At 40.7% G+C, this 24,995-nt stretch overlaps 1 protein-coding gene across 4 annotated transcripts in view; it reads left to right on the top strand.

The window, feature by feature from the left end:
* The window catches only part of G3BP2 (G3BP stress granule assembly factor 2), a 46,005-nt gene that overhangs the window by 5,159 nt on the left and 15,851 nt on the right, over nt 1-24,995 (top strand). For 3 of the 4 annotated variants that reach the window (XM_032236849.1, XM_032236848.1, XM_032236847.1), the window contains exons 2-6: nt 1,054-1,169; nt 10,870-10,951; nt 12,523-12,696; nt 14,109-14,199; nt 24,503-24,605. In XM_032236849.1, the coding sequence (XP_032092740.1) occupies nt 1,075-1,169; nt 10,870-10,951; nt 12,523-12,696; nt 14,109-14,199; nt 24,503-24,605 (545 nt within the window). In that variant the 5' untranslated portion in view covers nt 1,054-1,074. The remainder of the gene's footprint in view (nt 1-1,053; nt 1,170-10,869; nt 10,952-12,522; nt 12,697-14,108; nt 14,200-24,502; nt 24,606-24,995) is intronic. The other variant, XM_032236850.1, reaches the window with a different exon arrangement.

Raw genomic sequence — 24,995 nt, 5'->3', positions numbered from 1 at the left:
CTGTTCCACTGGTTATTGTCCTCACTGATAGGAAGTTTCTACTTAACTCCATATTGCTTCTCTCCTTGATTAGTTTCCACCCATTGTTTCTTGTCTCACTTTTTGGTGCTTTTGAAAATAAGTTGACCCTTTCTTCTTTGTGGCAGCCCCTCAAATACTGGAACACTGCTATCATGTTATCCCTAGTCATTCTTTTCTTTGACTAGTCATATCCAATTCCTGCAACCGTTCTTCATATGTTTTTGCCTGCAGGCCTTTAATCATCTTAGTTGCTCTTTTTTGCATTTTCCAAAGTCTCAACATCTTTTTTGTAATGTGGTGACCAAAACTGAACAGGTGTAGACTTACTAAGTTTTTATAAAGTGGTACTAATACTTGATGCGATTTTGATCTTATGTCTGTTTATGCAACCAAGGATTTTATTAGGTTTTTTTGGCAGTGGCTGCACACTGCTGGCTCATGTTTAAGTGATCATCCACTAGGACTCCAAGATCCCTCTCACAATTACTATTTTTGAGCCAGGTGCCGCCTAATCTGTACTTGTACTTTCTTTTTTCCACATTAAATTTCATTTTGGATAAGGTTTCTTGTTTAAATCTGTCAAGATCTTTCTGGATCCTGAACTTGTCTTCTGGAGTATTGGTTATTCCTGGCAACTTATCATCTGCAAATTTTATGAGTTCCTTTTCTATTCCCTCATCTAAGTCTGATTCAAATCCAGATTCAAAATCTACTCTTGTCTGTAAAAAGTCACTGGGTAACTTCAGTCTATATTTTTCAACCTAGTCTACAAGAGTATTGCAGTATAGGCTGCCTTCAACTGTTGGGAGAAAGGTAAGTGTAAATTTAATAAATAAAATTCAAAGCGGTTTGCATGGGATTGGATTATTAGATGTACTGACTGGTCACTAAGGTCTTCATGCTGCAGCCTGAAAGAAAATATTTCTCTTTTTAGTTTGAAAGCTTTTTAAATATTTTCAAAATTATATTACATTTAAAACTAATTATTTTGAAGCATATGTTTCTTATATGGATATTCTTCCTCTATTGCAGCCTTTGACGTTTACCAAAGAAATGGTGATGGAGAAGCCAAGTCCACTGCTTGTAGGGCAAGAGTTTGTGAGACAGTACTATACCCTGCTAAATAAAGCACCAGATTTCTTACACAGGTACTTTCTTTTAAATGTTCTGTGTCTTATGTAATCAAAATCAACTAAGCAGGCTGGATCGATTTATTCATATAGTATATCATTGCCTTTAAAATCAATTCAACATGACTTTATGTTTCCTAAGAAATGTTTTGTTATGATCATTGGATATTTACTGAAAAATGGCCAAAGATCTTTTAAATTAATATTTTTATGTACCGTATTTATCGGCGTATAACACGCAGTTTTAAAACTAAAATTGCAAGCTTAAACCCTGCCTGCGTGTTATATGCCGATACTGCGTGTTATACGCCGGGTCCACTGTTCCCTCTAAGGTGCGCGGCCGCGCGGCCGCGCACATGGCAAGAAACCCCCGCGCAGAGGTTTCTAACTCCCGCGCAGAGGTTTCTTTCAAAGCAAACGTGGGGAAGTCCTTTGCAGGCAGCTAGAACTGGCTGCCTGCAAAGGACCTCCCCAAACTTGTTTCAGCGGCAGCTCTCAGCCTGGCGGCAGCGTCACACAGACTGTGGAAGGAGGGGGAGGAGGAGGGAACCAAAGAGAGCTTTTACCGAGTCTGCGCCCCACAGCCAGGACCGTCCTGGCGCCTCCAGCCGCGTTTCTTCCTGCAAAGCCCTTCGGGCAACCCGAGAGTTCCGCTTGACGCCAGAAGGGCTTTGCAGGAAGAAACGCGGCGTTTCTTCCTGCAAAGCCCTTCTGGCGCCAAAAGGAACTCTCGGGTTGCCCGAAGGGCTTTGCGGGGAAGAAACGCGGCTTGAGGCGCAAGGACGGTCCTGGCTGTGGGGCGCAGACTCGGTAAAAGCCTCTCTTTGGTTCCCTCCTCCTCCCCCTCCTCCTCCCCCTCCTCCTCCTCCTCCTTCTTTCTGGAGCCCCTTCCTCAAAGATTTGGTACCAAAGCAATGGCGGTGAGGAAGTTGTGTCTTTTGGATTTTGCACTGTTGTCTTTTCAATGGTTCTCAGACTGGTTGAACCTTTAGCAGCTGGGGTGATATTCTTTACTGTTAAGGTTACAATTGGATGTGTTGGACAAATCTTAAAAGATGAAACTTTTATTAAAACGTTTGACTTAACTAAAAACGTCTTCCTTTTTCTTCTTCTTCTTAAATATGATTTATTTATTTATTTTTACTTCAGAAGTTTGATGACCGTTGTACAAACTAATCCAACCTAAATGTAGAGGAGGAGAAGAAGGGGGGGGATTTAAAAAGAGCAGAGGAAAAAGAAAAGAAAGCATGAAGAAAACATAAAGAAAGGGATGGGAGGGAGGGAAGGAAGGAAGGCACTTTATGTTGAGGAGTTAATGTTATAATTCATGTTCTAATGTTATAAATTTTAATCCAACATTAAGTTCCGAGCTTCCAAGTCATTTATTTTTAATGAAAAAAATTTTTACTCAAATTTTTGTGTTAAAATGGGGGATGCGTGTTATACGCCGGTGCGTGTTATACGCCGATAAATACGGTAACTAAATTTGACTAAATGTTATCTGTTCCAAATTTTTGTTTACAGTATTAAGAAAAAAACCCTACAATAAATTATACAAATGTATATATTATCTAAATTTTTAACTCTTAAATTTGCATCAAGTTTATATTCAGTAGTATTCTTTGGAACGAATAAAATAATAAGAAACTTGTCATCAAATTATAGAAAGTGGAATTATATGGGAGAGATAATGTTCTGTTGTGCAGTTTTAACTTTTAAAGGAGTTCACAAAAATAATAAAATAATTTATGTGCCCTGAATTGTTTACAGCTGTGCAGCTTGAAAATTTAATACATTTTAAATATATGTATGAAAAAAAACATTCAAAGTGAATGCCATATCATAAAAGTGCCATAAATTGTTGCACATTGAAATAGCACGTAAAAAGCTTGATAAACCTAAAATGCATGTTTTGTATTGATAGAAAAGTCCCTGGAAAACTTTTTCATGGAAGTAAATGCACAAGACAGGGACATGTCATCTCCTAAATGTCAACTATTATTAGTTATGAGTACTAGAATTTAACATGTCATTTAACATATCAGCAATCACAATATACATAATTGTATAGAATGCAGTCAAATTTGTGTTGAAGAGCATGGTCAATCATTCAGTTTTCATTAATGATAATTCGGGGGTCATTTAACATATCAGCAATCACAATATACATAATTGTATAGAATGCAATCAAATTTGTGTTGAAGAGCATGGTCAATCATTCAGTTTTTGTTAATGATAATTCGGGGGTATCTACCTAATTTGAAATAGGTATATAACAAGGTATTCGTAGATCATACATTTGTAAATTTGTATTTGTAAGTTGCATCTCATAGGGAGGACACTATCCATTTCTGACACAGGAAATTCAGCAGCAAATTTTATTTATTTGTACCCTGCCTTTATTATTTTCACCAATAAACATAACTAGCAATCTGTGAGGTGTGTTGGGCAGAGGGAGAATGACTGACCCAAGGCCACCCAGCTGGTTTCATGATAAGATGGGATTTGAACTCAGTTTACTAATTTCTAGCCTGGTGCCTTAACCAATAGACCAAACTGGTTCTCAAATGCCAAAATGCCAAAAACTCTACAGTTTTCAAAGATTCACATAATAAGAATAAAATCAAGGTTTAATTCAGAAAAATCTTATAGAAAAAGAAACAAAATAGTACAACAAAAATTATATTTAAATTTAAATAAAATTTAAATAAATATTATTGAAGAATATTTTTAAAAATAAATATTTAATAAAGAGTAAAAAAAATTGTGCCAAAGCTATTTAACTAACAAGCATTTCAAGGTACTTATAAAACCACATCCCTAATCTGAGAGAGGGCAGGCTGCCTAGAAACTGACCAGCACCTCTGCTGCTATTGTCTTGCCTCTTCCCAGCCAAAGCAGGAACCCTTGACTATAAAAGCTATGCTAAGAGAAAGCCCAGGTTTGTATCAAAGTATGTATCAAAGAAGGAAGGAAATGAGTTTGTGCATGAAATAAAGTAGTGTGATTCAGCTAGAAAGAAATACTTTTCTCCAGTAGTAAAACTCACAAGGAGTTTTAGTTGGAAGAGCAGTAGGAAGATGTGTAGTAGCAGTGAAGAAGTATGGAATAGTGGTACTAGTGAGTACTAGTCTGTGAAGGCTTGCCTGCATGTTGCATTTAGGAAACTATTTTGTTCTTTTTGTTATCTTGTGTTTTGGAGCCCACTCCAGAAGTGCGCATGCCCAAGATGGTGTCCTGTCGTGTTTGAGGAGAGCTTCGGGAGATGATTGTTCTTCTCAGGGCTTGCAGGGGGTACCCTATCCCATCGTCACTTCCAGGTCCAGCTATGAGAACTTCCTGGGTCCTTGAGGATACCCTTGAGTTGCGATTCCCTGCCTTGTAGCCAGAGTGAAATGGGGCGGTTGGCGGTGAAAGGAGAATGGAGAGCTTTGGCGGCGGCTGGTGTGGGTGTGCACAGCAGCGGGACACCTGGCCTGGGGTCTCTGCAGCCAGCGCGGGGGTGGTTGGCGGCGGTACGCCGGCCTGGGGTCTCTGCAGCAGCCGTTCCCCACGCCGTGGTGTTATCCCAGTTACTCCCCCCCCCTCCACCTTGCTTATGGACTTGATAGACTGGATCAACGGGCAGTGGCTGAGGCAGCTGGCATGGATATTGATGCCAGCAGAAGATGGCTTTGGTAGTTGGCGTTGGCGCAGTTGGAGTGAGGGAGGGCTTTGTTGTGCCCCCCCTTGTATCACCGCTGTTGCCTGGGCCACTGTACTGGTTCATTTGGCCATTTGGCCCCTCCTCTTGTGACACTGGACTGGGTCAACGGAGTGCAGCCCTGGCGATGGATATGAATGCGGCTGGCGTGGAAGGAGCTTAGCTGTTGAAGTTGTTGGAACAGCTGCTGCTGCCTCCACTATCCTCACCGCTGCCATCACTAGCCGCTTCACCACCTCGCAATTTATCATCTGCTGCGATTTTGACATCTGGCCATTACTCCTACATATTGTCCTTAACACCGACCATTGCTATGATGGACATAAGCTTCCCGCTACCCCCTTGAACACTGTCAGCTGCCCCCTCCCCATGGACGTGTCATCTCCTCATTCCATCTCCCTGTGATGTCATCCCGTTTAGTTGATGCCACACTCTCCTCTATGTTATACTGCAACAGAACTTTACTCCCTTTGGGAACTCCCCCTTTCCCGGGGATGGCCTTCTTGCCTATTAAGATGCTTTTTTAATGATGGATCTTGGGATCCCAAGAGGTGGCATGCGAAGAAGAGACTTCTTAGGGATTTCTTACAGTGGGTTTTAAATCAAATTTTAAGGGGTGGCGGGGGGTTGATTCGGATGGCTCAGACAGGTTTGGGGGGAGTCTGCCAGAGCACAGGCCAGAGCTAACTAATGGGCACGGGTTGGAAGTGTTGGGATTCTGGGGGAGACATTAAACCATTCCATTGGGGGATTCACCATCTCTACTGTTTGTGGGAGAGGCAGATATGGTGGGGGCTGAGGGCCAAATTATATTCGGGGGACGCGGGTTCGTTTTTTAAGAGCGATCACGTGTTCCGACCCTCATCGTCCTTCTCGCACCCCTGGGTGCTCGGGATTACAGGACCCTGGTCTCCGGCTGGTGTTGTTTAACGCCAGGTCCGTGATACATAAGGCTGCCCTACGACCTCATACAAGAGGGTAGAGCGGACCTGGCGTGCATTATGGAGACCTGGTTGGGCCATGAGGGGGGTGTTCCCCTTAGTGAATTATTCCCCCCAGGCTTCTGGCTGTTTCACCAGCCAAGAGCTCAGGGCAGGGGTGGGGGGGGGTGGCAGTGGTTATTAGGGAAAGTCTTGGTCCTCAGGAGGTCACTGTTCCTCAGATAGGCAGGTATGAGTCCCTTTTTGTGAAATGGGGCCTTGGAATTCAGGTGGGCCTTTTGGTTACATACTTGTCTCCCTGCTACGTTTCATCGGCCCTGCTGGAGCTGCTGAATGTTACTCATATTGGCGGTTGATTTCTCCAGCTTATGATCCTGGGGGATTTCAATCTGCCTTCCATTGGCGAGTCAGCTCAGGAGTTCATGGCTTCCATGACGAATATGGACCTAACTGAGTTAATTCAAGACCCCACCCATAACGGGGGACACACGCTCAACCTGATTTTTGTCTCTGCGCAGAGGATGAATGATCTAGATTTAGGGGATATTTCTATCCAACCCTTGGCATGGTCTGATCATTTCCTCATCAGGCTTGACTTCCATACTGCTACCCCTTGCTGCAGGGAGGCGAAAGTGACTAGATGGTTCCGCCCCAGGTGCCTGATGGACCCTGAAAGGTTCCTGATGGAGCTTGGAACTTTTCCTGAATCCCTCACAGTTTGACCGAAGCTCTAGTGGAAGCCTGGGATAGGGCAGCCACTGGGGCCTTAGATCGTGTTGTGCCTTTGCGGCCTCTGACCAGTGTCAATCCTGGGTAGCTCACTGGTTTACCGAGGAGCTCCGGGAGATGAAATGCCATTAAAGATGCCTAGAGAGTGGTTGGAGGGCCAGCCGGTCCGAATCTGATCGAACACTAGTAAGAATTCATATTAAATCCTACTTAGTGGTGATAAAAGTGGCAAAATGGCAATATTTTTCCGCTCTTATTGCATCCGCAAATAACTGCCCAGTGCCCTGTTTAGGGTGACCCGCTCCTTACTTAACCAAGGAACTGGGTTAGACCCCTTGCAGGGTAGGGCTGAAGAATTTGTTCAGTATCTGCAGGATAAAATCGCTCAGATCGGGACAGGCTTGGACTCTGGGTAGACCTGTGTCTCTCTGATTAGTTTTGGCTTCCCGGAAGGTGACACGAGGTTGGCTCCAGGCGATTACTAATGCTTCATTGAGAAAGGGGTTCTTTCCCACCGTCTTGAAGGAGGCAGTTGTGAGGCCTCTCTTTAAGAAGCCTTCCCTGGACCCAGCTTCTTTAGCCAACTATAGTCCGGTCTCCAACCTTCGCTTTGTAGCGAAGGTTGTCGAGAGTGTGGTAGCACATCAGCTTCCCCAGTACCTGGATGAAGCTGCCTACCTGGATCCATTTCAGGCAGGTTTCAGGCCCAAGTACAGCATGGAGACGGTATTGGTCATATTGATTGATGATCTCTGGCAGGCTCAGGACAGGGGCTGCTCCTCTGTCTTGGTCCTATTAGAGCTCTCGGGGGCTTTTGATACCATCGACCATGGTATCCTACTGCAATGACTCGGGGGGTTGGAGTGGGGGACACCATTTTACGGTGGATCTCCTACCTGTTGGATCGGTCGCAGTTTGTGTTGACTGGAGGAGAGGGATCGACCCCGAGGTGCGTCACTTGTGGGGTGCCCCAGGGGTCAGTTCTCTCACCCCTCCTGTTCAACATATATATGAAATCGCTGGGTGAGATCATCCATGGTTTTGGGGTATGGTATCATCAATATGCTGATGATACCCAACTTTTCATCTCTACCCCAAACCACCCAAACGATGCCCTCGATGTGATGTCCCGATGCCTGGAGGCTGTGCAGATCTGGATAGGGAGGAACAGGCTCAAGCTCAATCTCTCCAAGACTGAGTGGCTGTGGTTTCCATCATCTGACCTCCAGACAAGATGGGCAGAATATAAATTGAGTAAATAAAAAACAACAACTTGTTTTAAAGGTTTGGTTTTGATTTCAAAATAAAAATAAAATAAAAGCTAATAGAGTTTAGTTGCCTTTTATAAAAAAACACCTTTGGAACAACCATGACCCAGATAATTGACAATCTTCATAGAAACTTGCTTTAATGGACTGTTAGACTAAATACTATTCAAATGTCTGTCTGGTATTGAGAAAAAAAGATACATCCAATTTCTAAAGTTGGAGCTAAATTAAATTAAAATGGAATCCAATCAACAAGCTGTAATAGGAGAAATTCCAGGTTAGAAAATTTAAAAAGTACTTACATTATCACATGAGACTTTGTTACTGCTTTAGCAGTATGTTTGTGTACATGCACAATATATGCTCTCCAGTATTTTTGACTAGTGATAACTACCTACTACACAAATCCACCCACTTTTTATGAGGTTTTTAGAAATGTTTTGCCTTTGCTTCATAGGACTAAAAATGTGACCCAAAGTCATCCAACTGGCTTTGTACTGAAGGCAGAACTGTAACTCACAACCTTCTAGTTTTTAGCTTGGTGGCTCAAACTGGTTTCACTGAGTAGAGAAACTGGAGTGATCTAGGAAAAAAAGGAAGGTAGTAAGGCCAAACACTACCTAGAAATTCTAGTTGCTAAGGGAAGTCTTTTTCTTGAATTTAGTCAGTATAGAGCCTTTTCATTTGGTTACCTTCTTCAGACGTCCTAGCAGAAAATATTAAATTAATTCCAATCAGTTCATTAAAAGATTACTATAATGCTTTTTTAACTACATCTTTTGGAACATCTTTTGTCTGTACCCAAACCTAATTTTGTGGACAAGCAGGAAAATGGAATGTCTTTTTTCACCCTTATACTTAATTTTTCAATTGCAGATTTACTTAAAAAACCTCTGGCAGTGCTAAAAAAGAATGACAGTTTCTACTTACTACAATAATAACAGAAAAAGAAGAGAACCATTGCTCAGCAAAGCCCTCTTTTGTGTGAAAAAAAATTCTGACTGCTGGCATTTACATCCTAATTATAAATTACATCCATATCCTTAGTTGTACATAGAACAAGGGTAGTTATGAGTCATGCTCAAACTTGCTCAGCAAAAAAACCCTCCCCCCTTTTTCATGTTGATAAAAGGACAGAATAACTAAAACAAACAGATTTAAACATATATCAAAATCAGCATATGCTGTCAAAATATATTAGGTAGAAACTCATCTTTTTTTTTAGAACTGTCAAAACTGTTTTTGGGAGGGGGTTATATTGCAAGAGGGCTACATCTGGGGACAGGGAGAGTTCAGTGTTGATATGTTAGGATTAAGCAAAGAGATGAACAGATGAAATGGGTTTTACCCTGTCATATCTAAAAAACAGGAGGATAAGAGGGTGTGGCCTCCATTTTGTTTGATGTATTTTCTTCACTGCAAAAGTATATTAATTCTATTGCACCACAGATGATTCCAGATAAGATTTGATTCCACATAGATTTATCTAAATCTATGTGGAATCTCTCCCACTAGAACTATACCGTGTCTCCCCAAAAAGATGACTCACCTTGAAAAGAAGCCCTATCACGTTTTTGAACACATGCAATCAAATTAAGCCCCACTCACAAAATTAGCCCTAATTAGGACCCCACCTACTCTGGGGTGCAGGGGGTGGAGCACGGCACAAAGATAAAAAATAAACTATGGTGGGGATGTGGGGTGGCCTTACACACCCTGACACCTGCCTCGCCTTGTTCTGCGGCTGCTTGCAGCCACTCGCATGCATTGCCCTGGCCTCCGTTTCGAGTTCAGATGCCTGCCAGAAGGCATTTGCAGCCGATAACAGATCTCAGGATCAATCCGAAGTGATTGCTCAATGATTGCTTAAGAACTAGAAGAGATAGCCAGAATGATTTGAAATCTTCTCTAATTTATTTATTTGTTAAATTTATTTGCCATACATGTCACCAAGAAATTCTTCTGGGCAGCTTATAACAGGAAAAACAGAAAAATGAAAATAAGTGTAAACAAAACAGTATCAAAGTAAAGTAATTGTTTCAATATTCATTGTTATCTGTTACTTCCTTGGCAACTTTTCCTATTACTGAACTGATTGTTTTCTTGATTTTTTTCCCCTCACATTAAAAACAAGAAAATAGTCAAGGAAACAATCAGTCTATTAATGGGGGGAAATGGCAAGAAAGTAACAAGACAATAGAAAGAAAGCAGAACTGCTTAATTCATTCTTTGCATCTGTCTTCTCGCAAAAACAAAATACAATCCAGTTTACCAAAAATAAAGCCCTAAAAGACAGACTAGAAATTAAATTAATTTCTTACTTAGTAAAATAAATAAAAAGGTAAGAGAGCATCATCTAACCTAGATGGATTCAAATCACTGGGTCCTGACAGTTTTCAGCGAACTGGCTGAATCCCACCACTGTTTATGACCATTTTTATACTTACAACCATTGCAGGCCACATGATCAAAATTCATATGCTTAGCAACTGATTCATGTTTATGATGGTTGCAGCATCCTGAGGTCAGGAAAGCTGACAATCCCCTTTTGTGACCTTCTGACAAACAAAGTCAATAGGGAAGCCAGATTCATTTAATAACCACATTACTAACTTAATACCTGCAGTGATTCACTCAAAAACTGTGGCAAGAAAGGTTATAAAATGGAGCAAAATTCACTTAACAAATGTCTCACTTAGCAACATAATTTTTTGGTTTAGTTGTCATAAGTCGAGGACTACTTGTATAAGATCTTGCTTTATATACAGCCCTATTACTGGCATTAAATAAGGACTACTTGTAAGAGTTTTTATCAATTCTATCAATTTGCTATGATGGTTAAGGTTTAGGTAAAGTATGAAAAAGTCATTAGATGAAATTGGGCTTGTCATAATCTTCAGCCCTATGTATCTCAGACTTGTATATAAAATAAAAAAATAAGATCCTTTTATCTAACTCTTAAATGAAGTATTTTAGAGCATTTAAAATATGTTTCATTTGAAATTGTCAAGAGGAAAATATTTTATAATATGCTTCCACATGATAATCTTAAATATTGTTGTTAAATTTCTTTAAAGGTTTTATGGCAGGAACTCTTCATATGTCCATGGTGGATTAGATGCCAGTGGCAAGCCCCAAGAAGCTGTTTATGGCCAAGCTGTATGTACTATAAATCCTACTTGAAATTGTATGCTACAGATAAACATGACTCTTGATAATTAAAAGTTATCTGCATTAACAAATGCTACCGTATATTTACATGTTTCTGTTAAAGCTCACAATAATGCTACATATCTTTAAAGTCAGGAGAAAGAAAAATTCTTCTCTTGTCTTTCTTCTTTTCTCTTCACTCCATCTTCCTAATACTTAAATGCATGTGATTTGAGAAAGGGCTGGCTTATGCTTTCTATTTTATTATCTTTCTACTGCCATTCCTTGTAATACTTACACATAGTGTCCACCTACTGATTATTCAACAATTGTTTGAAGATATACTGTGTTTAGGCATATTTATGCTCATTTATGACCTTTGCAGCATCCCTCAGTCATATGGTTACCATTATAATTTAGTATACTTTTCTTTTTCCCCCTTGCAGACCAAAGAGATTGGAGATTGAAAAAAAAAAAAGACTGTTTGACTTCTACACATCAAAAGCAGTGTGTTTTTACAAGCAGTAGGAAAGAGTCAGACAAAAGAGAGATTGCTAACAAATTTTGTTTTATTCCTCTCTTTCCTCTCCCCACCTCTTAGAGCATAGAGATTGGAGAGAAAGAGATTTCAAGAGAGTAAGCAGTTTGTGTAGCATGCCCAGCTTCAGAAAATCAGCATGATTCTGTTGCTTTCGATGCGTACAAGATAGTAAGCAGACACTTGAGCATTTCAAAGGTCAGGGAGTGGTTAAGAGAAAAAACAAAAGCTGAAGGTGTGACAATGTTGATTAGAAAGAAGACACTGATTAATTTTAATGATAATTGAAAAATCCCTTCTGCACACTATGCATGAAACAGAAAAAAATTATATGTTACATAGGTTTGATAATTTAGTAAATGATAGAAAAAATGAAAATTATGTTTTAATTCTAGAGTAAGAAATTAATTTAAATTTATTATAATTGTGAGAAAATAGGAAGTCATTTTTTAATATATTTTTCTTTTTTCTTGCACTTTTGGCTTTCATTCTTTTTTTCTCATCTTAATTATTAATTTGTTAGGTTTTTATCTTTCTTACTTAAACATTAATAAAGTTATTAAGCTGAAGATGTGCAACTGAGGAGCCTTCTCTGTTTCCATCTGAAAATAACGGAAGTGGTGATATGATTTGCCACTTAACTACTCTTTTATTTAGCAGCAGAGTTGCTGCTGCCAATTAGAGTTGTTAAGCGAGGACTACCTCTTCTACCACTGCGAGTTATATTATGTCTCTCTTTACCAAAGAAAAAAAGGATGTTAATGTAGAGCCTGTACCTGCCTTGTTAGCAAACAAGATAAATGTTGCCTTTGCATTCATTAGAAACTTGCAACTAGCTTCCTAGATGCATTGGCTTTCAAACTGGCTAATATATTTTAATAAAGTATGCCACAAAAAACTATAAAGAAACATTTTTAAAATGCCTAATAAAAGAAAAGCTAACTATTGTATTGTTTTTCAGTGCTATTTTTTTCTACATAAATGTATATGTTGTAGAAAGTTAATTTTACTTAGCTATTTTTTTTACTGTATTTGTGTTTAGGACATTCACAAAAAGGTGATGTCCCTACAGTTTAGTGAGTGCCGCACTAAGATTCGCCATGTTGATGCCCATGCAACCCTGAATGATGGAGTAGTTGTGCAAGTCATGGGGGAGTTGACAAACAATGGACAACCAATGAGAAAGTTCATGCAAACATTTGTGCTGGCTCCAGAAGTAGGTGATATTTTGAATGTTGGAAGCAGTAGAGATAGCTAGACTTCGGTCCCTTGCTAATTGTAGGTGGAACGAAAACATGAAAGCAGCCAGAAAACTCTTACTTTAGAGTAGGGCTCTCTTAGATTATTGTCTCTGCAAACTTACACAGGGGCAGCTAATGGTGGGTGGAGGGAAAACATGGAAGCAGCCAAAAAAACATTTCCATTTCTTCTCCCTAACATTTGCTGTACCTGTGTTAGTTTGCAAAGAGATTAGCATCTATGGGAAGCTTACTCTAAAGAATTTTGCTGTCTGCTTTCATGTTTTCCTCTACCCACCATTAGCTGCACTTGTGTAAAGGGGGGAAGAAATAGTGCAGGGAATGGGTGCAGAGGATGCCCAAGCAGCAGTGGGTATTTCAAAGAGTGGGAAGTGGAGTATGGGATATCTCAGTGGATGAGGACAGGCTGGAGGCAGGTGATTTTGTTCCCTGATTTTTCCCACCCCTGAGACATCCCATGCAAACTCAACGACCTGCACATTTGTTTAACAAAAGCATTGGAGAGAACTGGGATGGGGGCTGGTTCACTTAATGTGATTCACTTAACATCCTCTTGACTTGTGAATGTAATTGGCAGGTTCCATTACATTTGTAACTGAAGAATTACCAGTATTACCTCTTCCTCAAGAAACCTTCCTTTATTCATAGGATCAGATATGTTTTTGCTAGGCTTAATTTGTTTTTTAATTATTTTTCTAAAAATCAAACTCCTGAACTAATGTAAAAATGTCTAGAAGCTGAAAATTTCACTTCTAGCCCTCTGCTGACATCCTGCAGTGTAACCAAGACAGGCAGTTCTAACAAAGTGTGGACTTTATTTAATCAAGGTGGCAAATAAAGGGCAAATTATCAGACTATAGCTAGCAGTGAAGTAGGGGATAGGTTTGATGACATCAGTATGAATTAGCAATTCTAATGGTTCCAATTCCAATAGCAATGGTTCTTCAAATGTGAAATTTTGAAGACTTGCTGAGAATGGATATTTCTGTCTTGTTCTTTAAGTATATATTCAGTATATATACCAGAAGTCTCACAGATCCTTTATTATTATAAGACTTAGCTATTCATTGTTTGGAACTAGGTAAAAAGTCTTCCTATGGATAGGCGAAATCTCTGAAGAGTCTTAGGTTTAATGATTCTTCCCAGAAATCTGAAATTATGTCAGTCAAGCATTGTTATGTCCCTCAAATTGAGCTCAACACCCGATGACTTTATGCACATATCAATGGAGCTTTCTTGGCAATTGTGCTCTCCACAGGTATTAACTTTGCCCTTGTAAGGGCAAATAGGAAAAAAATATAGGCATAATTTGTAATATCACTAGAGCGACAATCCCCAAATTAAGCTTTCTTCTATCTTTGTTTTTCAGGGGTCTGTTCCAAATAAGTTTTATGTCCACAATGATATATTTCGCTATGAAGATGAAGTATTTGGTGATTCTGAACCTGAACTGGATGAAGGTAGGTATTTTTAATCCGAATTGTTTACATATTTTATAAATAATAATAATAATAATAATAATAATAATAATAATAATAATAATAATTCAGTAGCACAAATGATCCATTGGAATTTGTGCAAAAATTATAATATTAAAACAGCAACAAACTGGTGGGAACATCAGCCTGAAAAAGTCACCGAAAATCAGATGGTCAAGATCTTGTGGGATTTCCGTATACAAACAGACAAAATACTGGCGCATAATACACCAGACATCACACTGGTTGAGAAAAATAAGGTCACAATCATAGACATCGCAATACCAGGTGATAGCAGGGTCGCCGAGAAGGAACATGAAAAAATCGCAAAATATCAGGACTTAAAAATTGAAATTCAATGACTATGGCACAAACCAGCAGTGGTAATTCCAGTGGTAACTGGCACACTGGGTGCTATTCCAAAAGCACTGGAATTACATTTAAAACAGTTAAAAATTGACAAAATCACCATCAGTCAAATGCAAAAAGCCGCACTGCTTGGATCTGCATGCATATTACGAAAATACGTTACGACGTCCTAGGCCCCTGGGTGGGGCCCGACTAGTAACCAATGCCAAATCCGGCGAAACAACTGGCCGCTGTGATACAATTGTATAATAATAATAATTCAGTAGCACAAATGATCCATTGGAATTTGTGCAAAAATTATAATATTAAAACAGCAACAAACTGGTGGGAACATCAGCCTGAAAAAGTCACCGAAAATCAGATGGTCAAGATCTTGTGGGATTTCCGTATACAAACAGACAAAATACTGGCGCATAATACACCAGACATCACACTGGTTGAGAAAAATAAGGTCACAATCATAGACATCGCAATACCAGGTGATAGCAGGGTCGCCGAGAAGGAACATGAAAAAATCGCAAAATATCAGGACTTAAAAATTGAAATTCAATGACTATGGCACAAACCAGCAGTGGTAATTCCAGTGGTAACTGGCACACTGGGTGCTATTCCAAAAGCACTGGAATTACATTTAAAACAGTTAAAAATTGACAAAATCACCATCAGTCAAATGCAAAAAGCTGCACTGCTTGGATCTGCATGCATATTACAAAAATACGTTACAACGTCCTAGGCCCCTGGGTGGGGCCCGACTAGTAACCAATGCCAAATCCGGCGAAACAACTGGCCGCTGTGATGCAATTGTATAATAATAATAATAATAATACAAAAGGAATAAACAAAAAAGTCCATTCATTACAAAAATGCATAAGTACTTAAATAAGTCAAAAGAAAAAAATGGACAGTATGTTGTTATAGTAGTAATTATAGTTCCATATATATGTGTGTGTGTGTGTATAAAATTACCCAATGTAAATAACGTGTGTATGTTTGTGTATTTCTCCTACACATAAATAACTATAATGTTTTTAAGCCTACTGTATTTTGTTTAAATGGCTTCCATATTTATCCATACTATGTTTATAGTTTATACTATATTTATCTTCTCATTAAGTAATCTCCTGATTAATTGTAATCAGATCTTGACTCTATTGAGTAAAAGGGATCATACATGTATCTTTTCCATGTTGCAGTATCACACTTTTAGCTAAAATAAGGACATGGAGAATCCATTTATATTGTCTATTTGTCAAATTCCATGTACTAAGTAGGTAATTAAGAGAATAGTAACTTTCGGAATTACTCTTTGTTGCATAGTCAAATTTATATAGTCCGCTCGCAAAGTCTTAGTATGTATAGGACATAAACTGGTGTTCGATAGTTTACTTTATTAATTTACTAATCCTATGACCATATCAAAATACAAAACAATAAAATGCACTTTAATTTCAGGCTAAAATAGATAAGAGAAAATGCAGTAATAAAATACACATGTGCTAAATACAAAGAATCAATATTCAAATAAACATCTCTTCTTTACAGAATACCCTGATCTGTTTGATGTAACAAGTTCTTAGTTTAGCTGCCTTAATTATAAACTTTGAAGTTCTGGTCATAATGTATAGATTAGAATCCAAAAGAAATAGGATAGTGGGCTGTTCTTTCAAACAAAACAATCAAAACATGAACAGTACCTTCGATTGCTGAGGAACTGTATATACCTATTTTTTCATGACATGGTATGTGGTGGAAGTGCCCATATTTGATTGTGGAATCCAATAGCTTGAATCTGGCTTTCCAATATGCTCTTCTTGCAAACTCTGTGACTTTCTAACAAAGTGCCCATATTTGATTGTGGAATCCAATAGCTTGAATCTGGCTTTCCAATATGCTCTTCTTGCAAACTCTGTGACTTTCTAACAAAGTGTGAAAAATTGCTAACAATTTTTCAAATTGAAAAGTAGTTTTGTTCTTAGCTAACCAACTTAAAAATCTACTTTTTGCCATTAGCTCCATGTCAGTTTGAGCACTGATATCTAGGACTCTTGTTTAAAAATTTTCCTTGCCTAGAAGCCAGTTGAGAATAAATATTGGATGGAAAACCCATGTTGTGAAATAACTGCTTACCCAGGAAATAGGCTGAGCCATACTTATCTGTTCTAAACATATTTTGGGTAGCCTATCAGAGTCCATTGAATGGATCTTCTGCCAGTATGTGAAAACTTTTTAAATTGACTGTGTATGGAGCATTGGGAGAACTGATGTGTTCTTATCAGTTCCCAGTAAGCTTCTTAAAAATCAGGCCTGAACTTGTTCAAATGAAGTAGCTTTTGCAAAGCTTCACAATTCTATATCATAAGTCAATACAGGAAGTATTTTTGCCCTGAATACTTTCAGTATATAATTTCAGATACTGGGTAATAGTAATTAAATAATTTGTATAATCCTTTAGTACTTTCCTTGACTCTTGCTAAACTTTTTTAAAAATAATTTATCCACAACTCCGTTGGTAAAGATCACTCCTAAATAAGTAAAATAATTCACTTGTTTGATAGGCTCCCCATTCAGTTATATTTCCTTCTTTTTTGTTTGTTAAATGTCATCACTTTAGATTTAGTTTTATTGATGTTTAAAAAAATAGAGCACAGTAGATATTTAGCTTTTGCAACAGTGTTCTCAGGCCTATTTGAGAATGTGCCGTTAAAACCAAATCATCAGCATATAAAAGAATATTAATAAACTCATCATGAATCTTTAGTATATGACTATCAGAAGCGTAGAGAAATCCTGGAATATCATTGACATATAGTTTCTGAGATGTTTTTCATATATGGCAGTGTTATCTTTTTTATGACTTAAAATTAGAGAAAACTCCACTAGATCCCCATCTGTTCTTCCAGCCATTCATATTCCAAGCCAGTAGCTGGATAGAATCCTTGTGCTTAGTACTAGAGGGGGTGACTGGGAGGATGTTAAAATTTGAAATAGGCTTTTCAGTCATTCAACAGAAATGATGCTATCCAAAATTCTCCAGTGTTGGGAGGTGGGGGAGGAATCCTACTGCTTTGAAATGTATCTATCTTCACTACTGCGTGCTTGTGTAAACTCCAGTAGGTTTTGAGATAAGCAAGCAATTTGGGTAGGGTACCTTTGCAGGTTGACAACTTAGAATAGCATCAATGTCCTGGAAGATAGCTTACCACTAGGCAATGATGATTTTCTCTTTAGCTCATGGTGTGATGCTTTATCAGGGAGCAGAAGTGAGAACTATTCCCAGAGACTCTGGCAGAATTAATCACATTTATTTCTAAAGGTTTAGAACTGGCTTGCTATGTTCCTCTCTCCCTTTTTAGGTTCCAAATTCAGATCCATATTTCCACCACTTTTATCTGCTTTTGCTTTAACTGACTCAGCTGAAGTATTTGATGACTATTTAAGCTTAATAAAAGTGTCTTTCAGGATGTCCACTTTATAACCATAGTTAGAACCTCAAAAGTTGACAATGCTCTTTGTGTCATCAACAGACATTGTCTTGTTATAAAGTGATTTTTGTTAAGTCCTCATCCCCTTGTCACCTGAACCTTGCAACAGCTGGACAAATGGCTGTGATCTGAGAAGGGAAGCTTCCTCAGGGATAGAGGAGAAAAGATCCTCTAAAAGTTGGGAGCCCTCTATCTCCACTTACAGATTTTATTCCAGGGGATCAGATTTATTGGGGAGGTTATCAAGAGGTTTGGTTATTTTTAGCATGTAGCTGTTTACCTTTTAGGTATCTGTCTATGTTGAGCTACTTAGTAGGTTCAAGTGAAATCTGAGAAGCAGAATGTGAACTCTGCCTTGTCTTTCTTTTCTCCATAGCAAATTGAAAAAAATACTAAAAATACAGGTCTCCAGGAGAAAAAGGATAAAAGAGATGAAAATAAAATAAAATGGAATGAAGTAAAAGAAAAAGAACTAGTTAAAAATTAAAAGGGGGCTTTAGATGGAGCTTTTAACAACAGCTCTCTATGCCAGCTTTATGGGCCCCAGCATATATTTTAAAGAAGTATTGTCATCATTACATTTCCAACAAAATTATTTCCTAAACAATCCTTTTCTATACAAATACAATTGAGCCAAATTACTAAATATTATTTTTGTTGTTTAAGTTGTAGTTTAAGGTCCATTGACACTCTTACTGTAGAAGTTAAGATACTTTTCTATCATCTAGGCAATATAGAAATCTCTACTTTTAATTTCACTCATCTGTAAAAAACTGCATATCAAATTGATTTTTATGATAACAAATATCTACCAAAACTAATGGTATCCTGTTTTCCTGAAAATAAAACCTATCCTGAAAGTTAACTCTAGTGTGTTAATTGTCCCTAATATAGGCCCTAACCCCCTCCCCCCAAATAAGCCTGACTAAAGAGCCTGTGCAACAGACCGGCTGCCCATTCCATCTGGTTGCTCATGGTGTCACAGCCCCAAGGTGAGATGGGGTGATTGTGCGTCTGCCCCATGTGCCCCACATCGGCTTACCCCAGGGAATCCACAGCCAGGCCATCCATACCCCAACCCCTACTTCGTGATGGCAGCACTGGCAGCCATGTGCAATAGGAGCACATGTGGCTGCTGGCCCACTTCTGGTTGCTCATGCCTGCAATGGAGCAGAAGGCCAAGTGGTGTTGGTGCCGCAGCCAGAAGGTGAGGCAGCAGGGGTAGTATTCACTTACCTTCTCTACCCATTCGCAAGTGTGAATGTTTGAAGTTACAATGGCACTGAAAAAGGTTAACATGACTATTTCTATGCTCACGTAATCAAAATTCAAATGCTTGGCCACTGACTTATATTTATGATGGTTGCAGTGTCCCAGAGTCATATGATCATCTTTGTAACCTTCTCCTAGGCGCTGCTTGGAATGTCCAAGCACAGGTTAACTTCAGCTTGCTGCCCAAGGACTGAGTTCAAAGTTTGTGTAGCCACGCCTCCTGCTCCCTTTAGAGGCTCAGTTTAAAAAACTCAGTCGCCCTAAAAGGATGCAGTTGGGAAGCCCCAGTCCTTGAGCATCAAGTTGGACTCTATAAGCAGTGTGATTAATGTAGCCTTTTTTCTTATTTTTGTATAGATTAGATTAGGGTAGTTATTCACAAGGTATAAGTTTCCTTTCATCGCCTTCACGTGGAGCAGGCTGCTCGGAACGAGCCTGCTGTTTGCACTCACATGGCTGAGGCTTCACTGCAGGGGGGGGGGGGCTTGTTCAGCGGGCTGCTGTTGAGCCCTGGGGCCAGGTAGGTAGTTAGGAGGGCCCACCTAATTGTCGGAGGACTTATTAAGAGCTCCGGAGGCTGTTAAAAGCCTTGCCAACCTCCAGATAGCCCCCAGTGCCATTCTGAGTCACGTGGCAGCCATTTTGGATTATTTAAAGTGGCGCGAAAATTTCTCTCAGCCGTTTTATTGCCCCTGCCTGTCTCCAGCAGATCACCGCTGGGAGGGGTTGCCTACGCAAGGACCTTGCTCTGGGGCGCCTGGCAGGTCCCCCCCATCAAGGATAGTATTAGAGTGGCTGCAAGGAGTTTGGCTTCCCAGCTGGCCATACCTTGCTTAAAATTGGTGCAGATCTGCGGGCGTTCCGGAATTGTTCAATGGACGCCATTTTGACCTTTTGCAGCTTATTTCAGCACTCCCAGATAGAGACTGGCAGATTGGACTCAGCTCAATTGCTCTTCTAGTGACAAGTGTCCTGCAGTGTTGGTCTGACTGTTCCAGCTTCGGCAGCACAGCAGAAGACATAGCTTCAGCAGGTCCTTCCTCCCCTAAATGTAGCAGGCCAGGGCCTGCAAGCAAGGGGTGGCTAAGGGGCGCCCATCTAAAGGTAAGCAGCCCATAGCTAAGGGAATGCCTGACTCCTAAAGCTGCAATCTAAATTGCCAGCGAGCGATACTAGACTGCGACAGGATGTCAATAAGATTATGGCTGCAGTGGAGTACTGCAAGGGCCAATCCTTCCACAGGCAGTCCTTTCGGAATGCAGATCCTCCAGCCACCTCTAGAGGATTTAACCATTCCTATTCCTAGACGCAGAACTGTACCCAGGACAGGTCAGTGTTCAAGGACAAAAATAGACAGCGGGATAGTCCTAAGTCCTTCCGGGATAGGTGTTCCAACCATTCCTTTCGTAGGAATAAGTGACCATCGCCAGTCCCCTCCCATAAGGGGTTGGCTTCAACTCTATGCCAACCAGTGGGAGGAGACAACGACGGACACTTGGGTCTTGAACACAATCCACTCAATACCCGACTACTCTCAATACCCCCTCGGACCTTTGTTCGTTATCCATTCCCAAGATCAACGTACAAACGCCAGCTGATGCAGGCAGAAACCAGCCATTTGCTCAAGATAGCAGCCATAGAGCAAGTTCCCGCGGGCCAGGAATAGAGGGGGTTCTACTCCATCCTTTTCCTGGTCCCCAGGTCCTTGGGAGGGGTGAGAGGCATACTGGACCTCAAGAAACTCAACATCTATCTGGTGTACAAGCGCTTCAAGATGCAATCACTCCAGACCATCTTGGGTTGCATCATGCAGGGCAACTTTCAGACGTCAATTGACCTGAAGGAGGCGTAACTGCATGTTCCGATTCATCCAGTGCATCACAAGTTTCTGAGGTTCCAATTTGCAGACAAGGCTCTTCCCTTTGACCTTTCATCTGCCCCCAGGACATTTACCAAACTTCTGGCCGCTTTCGTTGAACGCCTTCGATTTCATCCAGTGAGACTCATTTGTTATCTGGATTACATTTGCTGATGTCATCATCCAGGGAGCAGGTGTGTCGGGATCTCTGCGTCACCATATGCATGCTTGAATAACATGGCTTTTCCATAAATCTAGAGAAAAGCCACCTGTCGCCATCCACCACGATCCAGCATCTGTGCATGGTAATCAATTCCAGACTCTTCAAGGTGTTCGTCACACAAGAGAAAATGGACAACATCACATCCCTTGTGCGTCAAGTCTGGAGGTCCAGATCGGTGCCTCTCGTCACGCTAGCCCAGCTGCTGGGGAAGTTGATCTCGTGCATCACAGTGGACCCTGAGCACAGCTGCATGCACTTCAATGTTTCCTGCTTCTGATTCAATGGCACAAGGCCAGCAACTCCCAAGAGGGTGATGAGCGTTCCTCCACGAGTGCTCTGGTCACTCAAATGATGGCAGACAACGGCACTGAAGAAAGGATCCCTCTTCAAGGAACCAGAACGTCTGATAACAACAGACTCCAGCTTGTACAGCTGGGGCATCTACAAACACACATGACGCAGGGCAGATGGTCTCCGGCGGAGCTCGCCCACAACATAAATTGGCTGGAGCTCAGGGCCCCAGATTAGCCCTGTGCCACTTCTGGTGGCTCACCGAGGGGTCTCATGTCTCATATTGATGGACAATATCATCACCAAGGCCTATGTCAATCACCAGGGCGGAACTTGATTGAAGGCCCTGATGTCGGAGGCAGAAGCCCTGGGGCGTTGGACAGAACGCCATCTCCAGTCCATAAGGGCGGACCACATTTATGGGGAGGGGAACCTGACAGCGGACTGGCTCAGCAGAATGATCATCAGCAATTCGGAATGGCAGCTTCATCCGTCGCTGTTTCACCAACTGACCTAAAAGTTCAGCTTTCTGACAATAATAGACCTGTTTTCCAGTCCAGAGAACACACATCTCCTCCGGTTCCTTTCAATATTCCAATGCTCCAACATGGGAGGAACGGAGGCTCTTCAATGCCGCTGGCCTCCCAGACTGTTATACGTCTTTCTGCCTCTCCCACTGATCCCTCCGGTGATCAGGAAGATCTTGCTGGAGGGAGCCAAAGTACTGCTAGTCACCCTGCACTGGCCAAGGAGTTCCTGGTTCACCGACCTTATCAGCTTGTCAGTGACCAAGCACTGCCGCATACCTCAGGAGCAGATCTCCCTCAGCCAAGGGACCATCCCACACCCGGACCCTCAATGGCTCCAATTAGCCGTGTGGTACTTGAGGGGGACCTCCTGAGGCAGGACAGCTTCTCTGACAAGGTCATCCCCACCATCCAGGTGTCCAGGAGACCTTCTACTGTGTGGATCTATGATGCAACATGGACTATCTTCTCCTCTTGGTGTCACTCCCATCACATCAGTGCCACAGCAGCGACAATTCTGCAAATCCTGGACTTCCTCCAGGAGGGGTTGGACAAGGGCTTCACCCCCAAAACACTTCGGAGGCAGACAACAGCCCTAGCCACCATCTTGCCAAGAGACACTCAGCAGACACCCAATGGTTCGCAGTTTCCTAAAGGGGGCTACCAACCTACACCCTCTGATGGTTCAGCATTACCCAACTTGGGACTTATTGATTGTCTTGCAAACCCTAACATCGCCACCATTCGAACCAATTTGCTTGGTTAGTCTATGGCACTTGTCATTCAAAACTGCTTTTCTCATAGCCCTCACTTCAGCACACAGAATTTCAGAGCTAGCCGTTAGAGAGAGTTATACATTTGTGTTATACATTCGGACAGAGTTATTCTGCGATTGGATCCAGCATTTCTACCAAAAATTAACAATTTATTCCACAGAACACAGGAGGTCATCCTCCCCAGCTTCTGCCCGCACCCCAGTCATCCCAGGGAGTGTGTTTAGCACAAATTGGATGTATGCCACGCTGTGTGGGTTTACAAAAAGAGGACAGCTTCTTTTCGCAAGTCAGAATTATTCTTCATATCATTCCAGCCCACCTCAATGGGCAAAAAGGTATCATCTTCCACATTGGCTGCGCACATGCATTAAGCTAGCTTACGAGCAACAATCCAGGCCTGTTCCTCCTCGTATAACAGCACACTCCATGAGGAGCGCTATGACTACGGCCACTTGGGCCACTCAAGCGCCTATTGAAGAGATCTGTAGGGTGGCTACCTGGTTTTGCTGTTAACGTTAATTCGGAATTACAGACTGGACTCCTTTGCATCTGCAGAGTTTTACAGCAGGTCCTTGCGACTCCTACTAACCAGGACTTTCCTCCCCCCCCCCTCAAGGACTACATAGCTTCGGTATGTCCCATGCTTGGACAATCCAAGCAGCGCCTAGAAGAATGACTATTGGCTTACCTGAATGGTCATTCTCTAGGCGCTGCGGGAGTGTCCAACCCCGCCCTGGGGTCACCTGCGGGTGTGTGAATCATCACCTCCATGGCATAGAACTTACCCCTTACAGCATCCTTCTAGGTCTCATACCTTCATTTTTTTAAACCGAGCCTCTCAAGGGAGCAGGAGGCATGTATACACGAACTTTGAACTCATTCCTTGGGCAGCAAGCTGAAGTTAACCCATGTTTGGACACTCCCGCAGCTCCTAGAGAACAACCATTCAGGTAGGCCAACGGTCATTCTGACAAAAAAGTATTAAGGAAGCCAGGTTACTAACTTAACAACTGCAGTGATTTTGTTAACAATTGTGCCAAAAAAGGTTGTAAAATGAGACAAATTTCACTTAACAAATGTTTCAGCAAGAGAAATGTTGAGCTCAGTTGTGGTGGTAAGTTGAAGTCTATCTGTATTATCAAGAAATAGACCAAAGACCTAATGAGAATTGCTTAATGAAGATAGGAATCTACAATGATTAATTTATTTGCAAATAACTGAAAAAATAAAAAGCTACCTCAAAGAAATGACGTGAGCAAAAAAATGACAGAATTTGGAATACTTATACAAGGCCAAGATAATTTATTAGACTATATCTACAAATTTGTATGGCATTTAGCATTATGGAAACAGAAATGTATTATATTGCATGTGAATTTCTGGAATAAATAAGTTTCATTTCATTTTCAGTAAAACTAAAAATATAAGAAATTACTGTGGCGGGCAACATACTTTTATGAATTATGAATTGATTAATTATATTTTAGAATCAGAAGATGAAGTAGAAGAGGAAAATGAAGACAGACAAACATCACCTGAAACTGTACAAGAAAATACCAGCAGTGCTTACTATGATAGTCATCCTGTAACGTAAGATAATTATCCATACTTATGTTGCAGACAGTCTGTGCAAATGTGTTTGAAAATCAATGAATCTGTAGGTTAATGGCTTTATCATTAGCCCATAATAAAACAAGATATGAGAATCAAAGTGAAATGAAACCTTGTTCATATTTTCTAAAATGTTTGATGTAGGCAGTTAATTATATGGTTAACTTGATTAATTACTTCAGATTTCATGAGATTAAGGTTTTTTTAGTGATCATTAACTGCTAAATGAAATAGAAATCATTTAAGATATGCTTATCTTTTATTAAAGTTCTTTGTAAAGGGGTTTGTATATAAAAGTAGAACAAGCTAGTATGTTTTCAGTGCAGCAGGCAGTATTAAAATGATCAACAGTTCTTTTGAAACCTTTTG

The sequence above is a fragment of the Thamnophis elegans genome, chromosome Z, assembly GCF_009769535.1.
Source record: "Thamnophis elegans isolate rThaEle1 chromosome Z, rThaEle1.pri, whole genome shotgun sequence".
Taxonomy (NCBI): Eukaryota; Metazoa; Chordata; class Lepidosauria; order Squamata; family Colubridae; genus Thamnophis; species Thamnophis elegans.
Note: the sequence above shows the minus strand (reverse complement) of the source record. Positions and strands in the feature narration are given on the sequence as shown.